This window comes from Rhineura floridana, chromosome 14, assembly GCF_030035675.1.
Source record: "Rhineura floridana isolate rRhiFlo1 chromosome 14, rRhiFlo1.hap2, whole genome shotgun sequence".
Taxonomy (NCBI): domain Eukaryota; kingdom Metazoa; phylum Chordata; class Lepidosauria; order Squamata; family Rhineuridae; genus Rhineura; species Rhineura floridana.
The window spans coordinates 14,986,597-15,002,052 of record NC_084493.1 but is presented as its reverse complement, the minus strand read 5'-3'; the positions used below and the strand labels follow the sequence as shown (position 1 = coordinate 15,002,052).

General features: G+C 43.7%; 1 protein-coding gene and 1 non-coding gene across 2 annotated transcripts; one reads left to right on the top strand and one right to left on the bottom strand.

The window, feature by feature from the left end:
- The first annotated feature begins 2,880 nt into the window (after positions 1–2,880).
- On the top strand, positions 2,881–2,999 carry LOC133370120 (5S ribosomal RNA). Its single transcript, XR_009759072.1, has one exon. It is a non-coding gene; the product is annotated as a 5S ribosomal RNA (ribosomal RNA).
- Positions 3,000–6,529: 3,530 nt separating this feature from the next.
- Positions 6,530–10,649, bottom strand: MESD (mesoderm development LRP chaperone). Its single transcript, XM_061595569.1, has 3 exons — positions 10,379–10,649; positions 9,075–9,307; positions 6,530–7,223 (listed from the first exon to the last, which is right to left on the bottom strand). Exons 1-3 carry the CDS (start codon positions 10,547–10,549, stop codon positions 6,962–6,964), a joined length of 666 nt encoding a protein of 221 aa, XP_061451553.1. The 5' UTR covers positions 10,550–10,649; the 3' UTR covers positions 6,530–6,961.
- Between the last annotated feature and the right edge of the window lie 4,807 nt (positions 10,650–15,456).

Below are 15,456 nucleotides of genomic sequence, written 5' to 3'. Positions count from 1 at the left end.
CAGTACTCTTGCAATAAGTAAAGTTGGAGGGAAGGTGAAGAGGTGGCCCTGGGGCCACAGGGTGCTGAGTGCACACCTTCGCTCCACTCCTAGAAAAACTTGAGTCTTGTGGTTGAGATGAGATGCAGAGAAGGACTGGATGGCCCAGTTTGAATGATACTGAGGCCCCATTCCCCTGGGAGAAGCACATGTCTGGTAAGAAAGTCCATTGTTACATTCCCCCAGTGTGCTGTACTGTCAGCTAGGCCAAATTTTGTTCCACCCATTCCATGATGCTCTGCACCTCCAGCTGAAGGGAGCATGATCTGGAGCCACATTTGTTCAAATGGTATGGCCAAGGCGTTAGGACCAAGACATGCCTGTGAAGAAGTATGTTCCTGAAGGGTTTGAAGGCTATGGCCACTGCCCTGAGATCCAGCCAATCTGTGCTCTGCCTTTTCTCTCCTGTGCCCCGTGTCCCATGTAATGCAGACTGTGGGGCCCCCAGCCCTGAAGGCTGGCATCTGTTGTGACTATAATTCATTAGGGAAATTTGATTGGAACTCCTTTGAGGAGATGTCTGTGTAGACGCTACCACTTGAGGAATTTGAGGATAGTCTTGTGGAATTTGGCTCCTATGTCTCTCTGGGGAGGTAGGAGCCACTGGAGGTGTCTGGTGCGAGCCCTGGCCCATAGGATTAAATCTATGCAGGAGATCAGAACTGCCGACTGTAGGGGTCTGGACTGTGGACTGCATCACAGTAGAGAGCAACCGAAGACGGAAAAGGAACAAAAGCATCTGCATGGGTGGCAGGAAATTGAAATTGGAACAGAGGAGATGCTGAGAAGGAAAGGAGGAGCATTCAAATTAACAATAGAGATTTCCTGCCTGGGCTGCTAGAGGTTGATAACCCAAAGCAGCTACATGGGTGAGCTGGCTAGGAAAAAGTGAGCTAGAGTTTGATGAGCAACTGCACACGATAGGCACTAGGGAGGTAGCTAGAAATAGCACAAACTGTCTTCATTACTTAATGAGTAGCTGCTGTGCTGGGCCCAAAAGACTGAAACTGCACAGTAGGAAGAAATGTAGGAGAGCTTCCCTGCCATAGTCAAGGGATGCCAGGAGAGAGGGGTGTGGTGAAATATGGACAGCCTATGGAAAACAGCCAGCTCCCTCCACAGACTGGGTTTGCGGTCAAACTTAGAATATGAATAGATTTCTGGGGCTGCCATGAAGACAGGGTTAAGACTTGGAAGATGACCAGGGACACTGGGGTGAATGGCAGGAACGGCTTCCATGGCTGAAGTAATAGGAAACTTAGTGAACTGTAGGGATTGTTTAGAACAGGGGTGGGGAGCCTGTTCTCTCCCCCCTCCCGCTGGACAACACCACACATCATCCCTGACCACTGACCATGCTGATGGGAGTTGTAGTTCAACAGCACCACAGTCAAGATTTTAACTGTGTTATGCTCCTCTGGCAAAAGACCTATACCAACACAAGCCGGGCAGCTCGGCGAACAATTCCCCCCTCCAACTCTATCACCCCAAAAGAGGCACAAATGAAATTTTCCAGGTCCATCCAACTACCACCACCAATTTAAGTTCGCCAAATGAGCAGACAATCCCTCCCTTATGATTTAAATATTGAAAACAGAAGTTGCCCCAGCTGTTGATCTAAATGGCAACTCTGCTTGGGATTTTGTGTACAACACACTTAAATTTGCCTTTGATGTTTTAAGCATAGCACAGAGACAAAGCATAAAAAAACCTCACAGCCTGGAGGGCCTAAAGAAATCAAAGCTTTAGAAAACCTGGCCAAGGCATTTAAGGATGCTAGATGGCCATGCTGGAGCGCCAAACAAGCAAATGCAGTAAATTGCAGCTGCTTTTCTCTCTGCTTGACTACCCTCTAGTGGCTTGCTGCTGACAGAGCACACTCACCCACTTCTCGTAGACCTAGCAGGTTCAACTCCAGTCAGAGCTCCTTTGCTGAAAATGCAAGGAAATTAATTAAATGGCAAACACAGACCTTGGAAACCCAAAGATGAAGGTATGCTTGAACAACAAATACATGCTCTCTCAAAGGTGCAAGCAGCAGCTGGAGAAACATCCCACCAAAGCCCTGGGCGCTCTTAAGGCAAGAGGAAGGTTGCTTCAGCAAAGAAAAACTCTCACGGGATCTGCCTGATGGACTTGGATCCATGAAGAGAATGGCATGCATGCGCATACCTAAGCAAAACAGGCCATTTCCAGATTTTTAGGCCTCAAATACAGAGCTAGTCAAGTTAGCTGAGCAGACATTACCTTTTTCTTCCGTTTACAGAATGGGGCAAAAGAGACCTGCCACAGTATTTATTGCCTCTCTCCCACTTGAGATGGCTTATTTTCTGCGACTACCGGCACAATCCTATGCATGTTTACGCAGAAATTATTCTGCATTCATGTAAACTATTACTTAATCTTGTTTTGTATGCAGCAACTGTCCCAATTTATTTATGCTAGCCTCATTAGTTTTTCCCGTTTCTAAAATTTCACCATTACTCAAACAAGTTGCCCTCCAAATCCTAGCTGTCACTCACCAAAGCTGCTACAAAAACCATCATTACCTCTGTCTCTTTGCCAAAGCGCCGACGGTGGATGGCACTGGCTGTACTGCAGCTGAATAGGTAAAGTAAGATCAGATTCTCTTTCAAAGGATGCTTTGTCCTTGAAATGGCTATAGGTTTCACAACAATTAATCAAGCTGAGAAAAATGCAGTTTCGTACTTACCTGTGTATGAAGCTGCCTTACACCAAGTCACACTACTGGCTGGTCAAAGTAATAGTTTTGTTTATTCCGACTATTGGTGGATCTCAAACGTTTCAGGCAGATTTTTCCTCAGCTGTACTATGTCCACAGCCTACAGCCATACTACCCTGAACATGCCCGATCTCATCTGATCTCAGAAGCTAAGCAGGGTCAGGCCTGGCTAGTACTTGGATGGGAGACTGCATGGAAATACCAGGTGTTGTAGGCTTAGAGCGGAAGGCAATGGTAAACCACCTCTAAATACCTCTAACAATGAAAACCCGATGAATACATCCAAAAAGATTCATAGGGTCACCAAAGGTCGTAACCGACTTGAAGGCATATAACAAATCTCTCTCCCCTCTACCTCCTCCCATATTTTTTAAAAAGAAATACCCAGAAGAGAATCTGGGTGCTTCTACATGCAAAGAAGATGCCAGGGTTATGGGCTCCACAATTAGAAAATGTACAAGGTCCACCTATGATTATGCAAGGGTGAGCAAAAGAAACTTACAGAATCACTTTTGAATGAAAGACTTGCAGAGCCACTTTTCTGCAACTTTTAAAACTGGAGAATCTTTTTATGAAGACAATAAACTTCACAGAACTCACTTCCGCATATAAGCCCATTGCAATAGACACAGGCAGTTGGGTGCTGAGAAGCCACACCAGCTTCACAAACTTAAGGACAAGCCACCCTGGGCTCCTGCTGGGAGGAAGGGTGGGATATAAATCAAATAATAAATATAAATAATGACGCAGCTAATGAAGTCAGCCTTGCAAATAAGTCAATAGTCTCCCATGGTTTTTATAAAGGGTTAATGGCAGCCACAACGGAAGGTTAGTTTGGATCAGGACCATGGCACTAGGGAAGGGCATTTAAATTCTTCCCCTGAAGTGTTTTCTCAAAGACACCCCCCCAAAAGAGTCCTAGTATTTGCTCACAGGGGAAAGCATAACTCCATGGGGCAGACACCAGATTTTGAGGAGGGGTGGAAGAAAATGGGATGTATGACAAGGGTTAAGATTTACCCACAGCACCACAGTCCAGATCCAAATCCTTCCATGGCAGCTGGTCACCCTTTTAAATTACTGTTTTATTATTTATTACTACCAGGATTTATGTTCTACCCTTTAAATAGGAGCAGCTTACCATAAAAACAAGGTATATTCTATTCACAGTTCCGCCATGGCACAGCTGCCTCCCCTCTTTGTTCCCTTTCGCTCCTCCCCGCAAAAAGAAATCCTGAACAAAAAAGGAAAAATGGTGCCACTGTTGTGCGGGGCAGGGGGGGAGACAGGCAAAACTTCAAAATGGTGACTAAAAAATTATGTTTAACTTGAACAAAACAGGAAAATGTCCAATGTTTTCACACTTTTATGAAGTTCTACACTGACTTTCCCAGAGCCTTTTTAGGTTTGCCTCTACTGTTCCTCTCTTGCTTTTGGTGCTGCCACCTTTTGTCTGCTCAGTGCTAACGATGGGACCTACTTGTGGATCCCAACTCGCAGGCTGAAGGCCCATGCTGTAAACGAGCATTTGTGGAGTCCGCACTGCAAGTAAGTTTAAAATTGTTGATCCAGAAGAGCCACAGCAAATCTCTACGCTTATTAGCCATGCAAGTAAGTCCCGTAAGACATTTCTTAGCCTGCTAACTGCCCACCTTCATTCATTTGTGACCTAAAAATGCTGCTACCTGGAGGTCGGTTGTTTTCTTTAAAAAACTTACCACTGGTGACCAGCCTGCTTTCCATCAGGCACTCACTAGATGAATATAGCAGGCAATATGTTAAACAGATGCCATCTTTTAAAAAGTGCCATGTCTTGCACATGACAAGTTTTAAGCTCCTCTGAGCAACAAAAAAAAGCATCTACATTGCTTGCTTTTGAAGCAAGGGAGGGCAGAAGCAATTGAGAATGTCTCAACATTTGATTTGGCACAAAAATGGTGCCATCCAGTGGCCATTCTGAACTGACAAGCATCACTAGACACAGCAGCATCTATCCACAGTACTTTATGTTTCAAACGGCAATTTGCTTGGGGAAAAAATGTACAAATTTATTGACATTTTGGAGGGAGTGTTCAGAGTGTGTTTTGCCAAAGGTTTTTTCCCTTCCCTGAGGCATGAACGTTCAGGATCTGAATGACCATGAAACACACTTGTGAAGAGGGAAAATGTAGTGCTTTATTGAAGCAAAACTATCAGTTGTGACAAGCAGGCCCTAAAACACTCACTTTGCTGCTCTTTCCCTGCAGGCCAGTACCGAGGCTTCCAGCCGGTGTTGAAACTATGGGATCAAGGTGCTGGCAGCACTCATATGACTGCAGAAGAGTAAACTAGACTGGGAGCTTTATCAAAGGATACTCTAATTAACCAGTTGCTTAGAAATCCAACTCCTGGGACAATGGGTACGCTTTTAGAGCAGTGCACTGCCTCGATTCAGAGGAGGTACCCGGCCCCAATGGACTGGGAATAACAATTGCCCCATAGGTAATATTGATGAGGCCACAGAGCAACTGAGAGCCATGGCCATGCAGGCAAGTATTTATCAGGTTGGGTTCCAGGGATTTGATGCTCAGCTGCTTACTGCTGGCATGAGAGCATGACTGATGAAAGGGGCTCCATCCCACAACTGTGGTGCTCTGCTAGCATTACTGGGGCCTGCACAAGGGCCCAGTGTATGGGAGGTGGTTGTCCTGATTGGACAACTAGGAAATATTGAAAGAGAATGAACACAAGCCTCAACACCAGCTAGAAGCTCGGCACCAGCCTGCAGGGAAGAGTGGAGTGGTGTAAATCTAAACAGGGCTGTAAGGGATCTCTCTGTCAGCTGTCTGGGGCTTCCAGGACGACGACGACGACACAGAGAACATAAGATAAACTCTGAGTGTTTTAGGGCCTGGTTGTCACAACTAATAGTTTTTGCTTCAATAAAGCACTACATTTCCTTCTTCACAAGTGAGTTTCATGGCAATTCAGATCCTGAACTTTCTTGCCTCAAGGAAGGGAAAAACTTTTGGCAAAACACGTTTATGGCAAGATCTCCCCAATTATCTATCTATATATAAACATTTTTAATATATAAACAATTAAGGACATTCCAAATATTGGAAGCATTTTTGGCACCATAAAAATACAAATTACATTCAGAACAATCAAGTGTGGAATCACCCAATCTGGTATCGTGACCACCAATCTCAAATACCTGTGCTAACTCAGTGTTCTTTTGGGTTAACATTATGAAGGAAATCAACACAACTTCAAAGCTTTCCATTTATGGCTGGTGCGTCTGAACAGAACAAGCCCCCAGTTTATAATAACTGAAATCCTGGAATGCCTCAAGCCCATTTAAATTAGTGTCAGGATTAACTGCACCATTCTTCTTACATTCCTTTTTACCCTATTTAAATCATGTGGCTCAGGCTGGTGCCCTCCAAATGTTTTGGACAACTCCCATCAACCCCAGGCAGCATGGCCACTGGTCAGGGATGATGGGAGTTGTAGTCCGAAACATTCAGGCTGAGGAAGACTGGAATAAATGAACTGGTCCATTAAACGAGGGAAACCCCAAACCTGTTAATTCAATAGAAAAGTTTCTTCCTACTTCAGCTGGGGCAGCATTCGAACACTAGCATTTTAGGGAAGTAAACCAACTTACCAAAAAATACCCATCACATGACTCAAAACTGTGCTTCCCAGAATCTGCTTCAGCACCATCACTGGCATTCTGAAGTTGTCACTTTCAAGATTCAAGGGTTCTCAAAGTGTATCATTTATTTTCATTAATGAAAATATTGGAAAGGTAGAAACTCATAGAAAACCTTATTTCTCAAGTACTCATCACCAATTATTAACCATTCATAGCACTGACCCCTCCAAAATAGCTGGCAACAGTACTTCAAACAGTACAGACACTCCTCCTCTCTTTCTTTGGAGCAAAGTCCATAATACTGAAGTTAAACTTGAAAACCAACTGCTTGAAAGTAAACAAGCCACAATATAAAAGAGGCAATCCACTGATGTTAAGCATTAACACTGGTGTTACTAAGCATCTCTCATTAATAAGTAAACGGCTTCCTTGATCATCAGTATTTGAAACTCAAAAAGCCACCTTATTTTTCTCCTTCTGAACTTGCCACCCCAACCCCTTGCCTGCCCTCCTTTACAGAGTTCAGTCCAATTAACTTATCATAGATCTTCTTTTGGTTTGGTTGCACGGTTGTCATTTTTGAGGGATCCAGTTTTCTTTTCTGTATCTTTTTTCTTTTCGGATTTTTGAGGCTTGATCTTGTTTACTTCTTCGCTTTCCTTGGCTCCTTTACCAGGGTACAACTGACCTTCCAAAGTTACGTCCGCACACCTCTCCTGTTTTACTAGAAAGTCTTTGATCTCCCACGCATAACTTCCATCACGCAGCATAAAGATGGCACGATTTGATCCGACAATAAACCTAGATTTAGATTTCCAAAGGCATTCAATTAGTGCAAGGTCTTTGAAGTATTAAAACCTTACATTTCAATTAGCAAAGAGCCAAAAATAGGATAGATGATCTGAAGGATTTAAGTGGTATATCTGCTTTTTTTGAAAGCAAGAAGTGCCTGTCTCAGAATGGGGGGGGTGGAAGCGTTTCTGCACTGCAGGCTTTATTATCCACTTCAGAAATATTGTTACTGTGATTTACTGCCTTGGATATGCAATAGGCTGAATTTTCACAAGTTAAAAAACAAAAAACAGGGATGGAGGACAGCAGCAGCAAGGGATGGGGAACCTTGGGCCCAGAGGCTGAATGCGGCCTTTCAAGTCTCCTTATCTGGCCCTCAGAACTGTCTCCAGGCCACACCCCTCACTGGCCCTGCTTTGCACCCTGAATGTTTTTATCTGGCTGGAGAATGTGTCACTGAAGTGCAATAATGCCTCTTGCTTGCTTGTCTGGATGGAGGACAGAGAGGGGTATGTGTAGAAACTAGTCTAACGTATAAAGGTAGTTTATATTCATTGCTCTGTCCACTATTGCCTCTGGCCCCACCCACCACCAGAATGTGGCCCTCTGAATGTTGCCCAGAAGAGAATGTGGCAGTCCTTTCTGCTTCTCTCAAGCATATTTTCATGAGTTACATCTATCAAGTGCAGGCATTTGGTTCAAGAGGGTTTTCTTGGGTGGAGGTGAAACCAACACAATAAAGAATTGTTTACTTGCACAATGGCTTCCTCCACAGAATGGTGGAAGATTCAGGACAGACAAAAGGAAGCACTTCTTCACAGTGCAGAGTTGCTATGGAACCCACTATCATAAAATGTGGCGACAGACACCAATTTGGGTGGCTTTAAAAGGGGATTAAACAAGTTCATGGTGGATAAGTCATGAAGACTGTATGTACTACTGCCTGCAACTCTAGAGATAATCTTTAACTACAAACTGTTGGGGAACACAACAGACAGAGCGCTATTGAGTTTGCTTCTACTTATGGGCATCCCACAGGCATCTGGATGGCCACTGTAGGGAACAGGATGCTGAACTAGATAGGCTTTGATCTAATCCAGCTGGCTTTTTCTTATGCTCTTACTAGTGCTTCTTCATTCGAACCAAAATTGGGAGGAGGAAGGACATGCATACCCAAATGGAATACTAACATTAAAGGCACATGTGTCCATCTTGGTCACAACCCACTAGCAAACTGAAATTCCATGCTCTTGTTTTGAAGCCTACTGCAAGCAGGTTGACAATGCACCTTCTTCCTAGAGTCAACTGCTTTATAGCTCAAATCCCATGTTCATTTATACAACAATAAATGACGATTATTTTCAATGATGATTATTTTCAGGTAAATGTATATTGGATTGCAGCCTTAATGCATGCACTTTCTTTTAAAAAGGGTTCTGGATTATTTCCCTCAACAGGAGAAATGCAAGGTTATTTCTAATTATTTTTACCAAATGAAAATGATCAGACTTTATTTTTTATTAATAATTAACTAATTTTCACAGTACATTACATTACAATAAGCACTTCATCTTTTGAGTCAGGAAAAAGAAAATGATTGAATAATAAACCTATGAATTATCAGGTGTATCAATCTTTCTAAGTTCTTTGACATTCTTTTGAGCTTTTTTTAAACAAAACAATCATATTCTCATTAATATATTTAAAAGATAGAAGGTATTAACTTAAAATGTCAAAACCATACTGACTGTTTAGGAGGTGGTAATTTCTCTGGCCCTACAGTATAAACAGAGATCATACCAAATTAAAATTAAACCAGGTAGCAGGAGCAGGTCTGCAACTCAAATACAAAAACCTTACCTTTGTACATCATAGTTAGCATTGAAAAGACTTCCCTGCCATAGATTTGTAATTTGTTCTGTCTCTTTTTCTGTAGGTTCTCCCGACACAGTGACAAACATCATAAGAGTCTTCCCTTTCTTTGTCATCCTCAAGATATTCTCAGGCTTGCCCAGATCAATCTTGGAGAAGTCTATTGGCGCAGATGGACGCTTATGCTCAGGAAGGTCTCCTTCTTCTATATCATCATCTTTCTGTGTTGGAAACAAAGGACAGGAATGCTTAAGAATATTTTGAAACAGGAGATACTTTAGAGTTCAGATGCAACAAGGTATGTCTTAGAAAAACTAGACTTATTCAAAGAGGTTGAGTTTTAAATACCAGAGATTTTCCGTGTATCACTCTATCTGATGTATCTTTCTTACTGTCTCTTATACTGCTGCAACAACAGAGCACAAATAGAAATAGAAATCTGCTTTTCAATTTAGCACTCAGCATAGCAAGTGTCGGGTGTACATTTATGTGCCAAGCAGCCCACTCCACAAGTCAGTTTGCCACTCTTTTAAAAACCATCAATCTGTATTAAAAGCAATTATTATGTACTTACCTGAATCCAAATAAAACAGAATAGCAGTTTGTGGATAGCAATTTACACTGGACTTTACACTTTGGGTCACACTGTACGCACAACCCCCCAGCTACATTACAAGAAGAGTAGACCAATATAAGTACTGCTTTGATCCACACAACACAAGGTTTTCTTACAATCCCATGTTACAGTTCTTCTTTCAAAGTTCTTCAGTTGGCAGCAGCCCCATTCTTCAGCAGCAATGAGGAATACGCTCTGCACATGTTCAGAGGCAGTCTCTCCTCCAAGACTGTGCCATCATAATTCTTGCATTCAATTAAACTGGTTCTGGAGCAGAGACGTCAATCCACCCACCCCTCAAATCAACTTCTTTTCTCACCAGAACCGCTCTCTCCCTCTTTGGATTTTATCCAACTATGCCCTACTCAGAGTAGGCTTATTGACATTATCAGGCAGGACAAATTTAGGTTCATTAATTCCAATGGTTTTTCTCCTTGTAGGATGGAAATTGGATTCAGCCTTTTGCAAGTTACTCACCTGCAGTCCAATACCAAGTTTTCTCCAAGAAATTGGAAACCAATTAAGGAAACCAACACCCCTCAACACACATCGCTCTCCCCTTCCCCCATTTTGGACCCCCATGGCATTCCTCCACCACCCTAACTAGAGCCCTCACATTATTCTCCCCACAGACACCCCCTCCATTTCGGACCCGTTCCTCTTCCTCTCTGCATACCTCCCACTGCTCCAACAACCGCGCCATGTCGGCGTCATTGTAGTCCCGAATGTCCTTCTTTTTCGCCGCGTGCTTGGTCGGGCTTCCCTTCGCCTCTTCCGCCCCGAAGGCGGCGGCCACCAGGACGCACAGTACCAACACCAGGCCCAAGCAGGTGCAGGCGGCCGCCATCTTCTCCCGGCCCTTGGCGGGGAGGCGGGACTGAGAAGAATGACCCCACGGCCCATTCGCGCCTGCCCCCTCTGCGCAGGCGCGAGGAGAAAGAGGGCGGGACGATCTTTGAAGCTAAGAAAAGGGGAGGGTGGTGGGAAAGAGCCGAAGCGCTCCACCCACCGCAGTGGGCGGTTGGGCTGTACCACTTTAGACTACGTCGCGGGGGGGGGAGAGATGGAAGAGAAGAATCATGGTTTTTAAATGAAAAAAAATCTTTTGCTTCACCACCACCGAACAGTTTACCTTTGATATTGAAACAAACAAAAAGGAAACAATATTATATTCCGTGCTCATGACAGATTTGATACATAGAGAGAACCTGAGAATTGATTGTTAAAGTAAGTGTAGGTGACCAAAGCAGAATCCAGCAAAACAATCCCCTTAATACATTATTTTATTTTTATTATTACATTTATATCCCACCTTTCCTCCAAGGAGTTCAAGGTGGCGTACAAACATGGTTCTCCCCCTCCTGATTTTTTCCTCGCAACAACCCTGTATCATCATCGTCATCATTAGATCCCGCCTTTCATTTCAAGAAGAAATACCAAGGTGGCTCACAAGAAATAAAAGCCAACAGCAATATAACAAGTATAAACACAGATTATACCTAGCAAAGCTTGGCATTTTTTAAAAAATGGGATTGATTTATTGCGTATTTCAGTTATGGATGTGTATATTTTAGTATGTGTAAAAACGTTTATGTTTTTAAATTTAAATTTTAAGCTTTTAAAAAAACTGTTTTAAATATGTGTTTCATTGTATTTTATGCTGATTGTTGTGAACCGCCCAGGGAGCTTCGGCTATGGGTGGTATATAAATTTAATAAAATGAAATGAAATGAAATATTTCAATGTTTTAATGGAATTGTTTTATTCTGTATTTTAATTATGAATGGCTGCATTTTAATGTCTGTGTAACTAGTTTTTTATCTTTTGCAAACCTCTTAGAAACCTATTTTGGCATTAAGCGGGATATAAACTAGGAAGTTGTTTGGAAGTTGTTTAAAAACACTATATTAGAAGCTCAACTGGAGTGCATACCGCAGATCAGAAAAGGTACCACCAGGGCCAAGAAGATGCCAGCATGGTTAACGAGCAAAGTCAAGGAAGCTCTTAGAGGCAAAAAGTCTTCCTTCAGAAAATGGAAGTCTTGTCCAAATGAAGAAAATAAAAAAGAACACAAACTCTGGCAAAAGAAATGCAAGAAGACAATAAGGGATGCTAAAAAAGAATTTGAGGAGCACATTGCTAAGAACATAAAAACCAACAACAAAAAATTCTATAAATACATTCAAAGCAGGAGACCATCTAGGGAGACGATTGGACCCTTGGATGATAAGGGAGTCAAAGGTGTACTAAAGAACGATAAAGAGATTGCAGAGAAGCTAAATGAATTCTTTGCATCTGTCTTCACAGTGGAAGATATAGGGCAGATCCCTGAACCTGAACTAACATTTGCAGGAAGGGATTCTGAGGAACTGAGACAAATAGTGGTAACGAGAGAGGAAGTTCTAAGCTTAATGGACAATATAAAAACTGACAAATCACCGGGCCCGGATGGCATCCACCCGAGAGTTCTCAAAGAACTCAAATGTGAAATTGCTGATCTGCTAACTAAAATATGTAACTTGTCCCTTGGGTCCTCCTCCGTGCCTGAGGACTGGAAAGTGGCAAATGTAACGCCAATCTTCAAAAAGGGATCCAGAGGGGATCCCGGAAATTACAGGCCAGTTAGCTTAACTTCTGTCCCTGGAAAACTGGTAGAAAGTATAATTAAAGCTAGATTAACTAAGCACATAGAAGAACAAGCCTTGCTGAAGCAGAGCCAGCATGGCTTCTGCAAGGGAAAGTCCTGTCTCAGTAACCTATTAGAATTCTTTGAGAGTGTCAACAAGCATATAGATAGAGGTGAACCAGTGGACATAGTGTACTTAGACTTTCAAAAAGCGTTTGACAAGGTACCTCACCAAAGGCTTCTGAGGAAGCTTAGCAGTCATGGAATAAGAGGAGAGGTCCTCTTGTGGATAAGGAATTGGTTAAGAAGCAGAAAGCAGAGAGTAGGAATCAACGGACAGTTCTCCCAATGGAGGGCTGTAGAAAGTGGAGTCCCTCAAGGATCGGTATTGGGACCTGTACTTTTCAACTTGTTCATTAATGACCTAGAATTAGGAGTGAGCAGTGAAGTGGCCAAGTTTGCTGACGACACTAAATTGTTCAGGGTTGTTAAAACAAAAAGGGATTGCGAAGAGCTCCAAAAAGACCTCTCCAAACTGAGTGAATGGGCGGAAAAATGGCAAATGCAATTCAATATAAACAAGTGTAAAATTATGCATATTGGAGCAAAAAATCTGAATTTCACATATACGCTCATGGGGTCTGAACTGGCGGTGACCGACCAGGAGAGAGACCTCGGGGTTGTAGTGGACAGCACGATGAAAATGTCGACCCAGTGTGCGGCAGCTGTGAAAAAGGCAAATTCCATGCTAGCAATAATTAGGAAAGGTATTGAAAATAAAACAGCCAATATCATAATGCCGTTGTATAAATCTATGGTGCGGCCACATTTGGAATACTGTGTACAGTTCTGGTCGCCTCATCTCAAAAAGGATATTATAGAGTTGGAAAAGGTTCAGAAGAGGGCAACCAGAATGATCAAGGGGATGGAGCGACTCCCTTACGAGGAAAGGTTGCAGCATTTGGGGCTTTTTAGTTTAGAGAAAAGGCGGGTCAGAGGAGACATGATAGAAGTGTATAAAATTATGCATGGCATTGAGAAAGTGGATAGAGAAAAGTTCTTCTCCCTCTCTCATAATACTAGAACTCATGGACATTCAAAGAAGCTGAATGTTGGAAGATTCAGGACAGACAAAAGGAAGTACTTCTTTACTCAGCGCATAGTTAAACTATGGAATTTGCTCCCACAAGATGCAGTAATGGCCACCAGCTTGGATGGCTTTAAAAGAAGATTAGACAAATTCATGGAGGACAGGGCTATCAATGGCTACTAGCCATGATGGCTGTGCTGTGCCACCCTAGTCAGAGGCAGCATGCTTCTGAAAACCAGTTGCCGGAAGCCTCAGGAGGGGAGAGTGTTCTTGCACTCGGGTCCTGCTTGCGGGCTTCCCCCAGGCACCTGGTTGGCCACTGTGAGAACAGGATGCTGGACTAGATGGGCCACTGGCCTGATCCAGCAGGGTCTTCTTATGTTCTTATAAACTAATAAATAATGATAATGATAATTTCTAGATTTGCTTATCCTTTTGCAAGATAAATCTTTATTGCAATACAGTACAGTATCAGGGTAAAGGACAGGTTTTGCTATCAAGGCAACACTATTTTCCAACCCCACCCCAGGCCCGCACCTCTGTGAACCACTTTTTTTCACCAGAGGCGAGAGGTGGCTCAGTGGTAGAGCAGATGCATGCAGGCGCTTCATTCCTCAGCATCTCCAGGTATGCTAGGAAAGGCACCCCCACCCCAAATCCTAGAGAGATGCTACTGATCACTGGGTAGACAATATTAAGCTAGTTGGACCTGCCTGACTTGGTAAGCTAGCACAGCAAAGTAGGACAGAAGGCTGTCCGATGTGTTAAGTTGCCTTCAATAAAGAAATAAAAACTTTCAGGGAGTTTCCCCACCACCGTTTGGAAACCATTCAACATGGCAGCCTGAAGTGGTAGATCTCAGAGTTCTAGCGCTCCATTCTCCTACATGTGTAGACTCCGTGGCTAAGAGGAAATGCATTGCCTCGAAAAGAATAACAGAAAACAGGATGGAGATTGGCACGTGCTAATTGCACATTTAGAAATAATTACTATGAGTTTAAACAAGAAACAGCTCACGGTAGTGAGAAAGACTGTGACCCGTGTGATTGCTCAGCTTGCTGTCAGGTGCCGATGGGCAACTTCAAGGCTCTCCCCCCCCCCATCTCTTCTTACGGTTCTTCATCTTTAAACTGGACTTGCTAGACAGCCCTTCAAATAGAGGACTGCCCTATGCCCTTCAAATAGGAATGCAGAATATAGGAGCATAGATAGCTGCCTTCTGCTGAGTCAGACCGTTGGGCCATCTACCTCAATAAAGTATTGTCTACACCAGGTGTGATGAACCTTTGCCCTCCAGATCCTACTGAACATGCAAGCATGGCCAGTGGCCAGGGATGATAGGAACTGTCGTTCAGCAACATCTGGAGGACCAAAGGTTCCCCACACTTGGTCTACACTGACTGGCAGCAGCTCTCCAGGGTTTCAGGCAGGGAGCATTCCCAGCCCGACCTGGAAATGCCAGGGCTTGAACTTGGGACCTTCTGCATGCAAAGCAGATGCTCTATCACTCAGCTACATTAAAGGACTGTCCACTGTAAAGTAGGATGAATGGCCACTCCGTGCCTGAGAGAGGCTTGCACATTCATATTCTATGGAGCATGGTCACCATGGGCTACTGATCTGTCGCTTGGGACTGGGCCCCACTCAGGTTGTTGGGGTTGTTGGAAGCAGTATGCCTCTGAATGCCAGCTGCTGGGAATCACAAGTGGGGAGAGTGCTGTTGCACTCATGTCCTGCTTGCGGGCTTCTCAGAGGCAACTGTGAGAACAAGATGCTGGACTAGGTGGCCCACTGGCTTGATCCAGCAGAGCTCTTCTTATGTTCCCTTCATGGAGGCCACTCGTGCCATTGCCATGTTCCACCGGCTGTGGCAACTCCATCAACTGGACTGGGACCCTCCCTTCTGCAGCAGGATCTAGGCCAAGAAGTAGTCCTGTCCTCTTGGGCTGAACACTGAGAAGTGAGGAAGCTCAGGCCAGGGAGTGCATACCATCGACTCCTGAAAAGACTGTCAATGGCCTGAGAGGACTGTTCGGAC

Excerpts from the sequence above, each read along its gene's own strand:
- MESD (XM_061595569.1), bottom strand. The coding sequence starts at position 10,549 with ATGGCGGCCGCCTGCACCTGCTTGGGCCTGGTGTTGGTACTGTGCGTC. Across the intron at positions 9,308-10,378 it reads GGTTGTTGGAGCAGTGGGAG|AAAGATGATGATATAGAAGA; the intron begins GTATGCAGAGAG and ends TTTCCAACACAG. Across the intron at positions 7,224-9,074 it reads GCTAACTATGATGTACAAAG|GTTTATTGTCGGATCAAATC; the intron begins GTAAGGTTTTTG and ends ATCTAAATCTAG.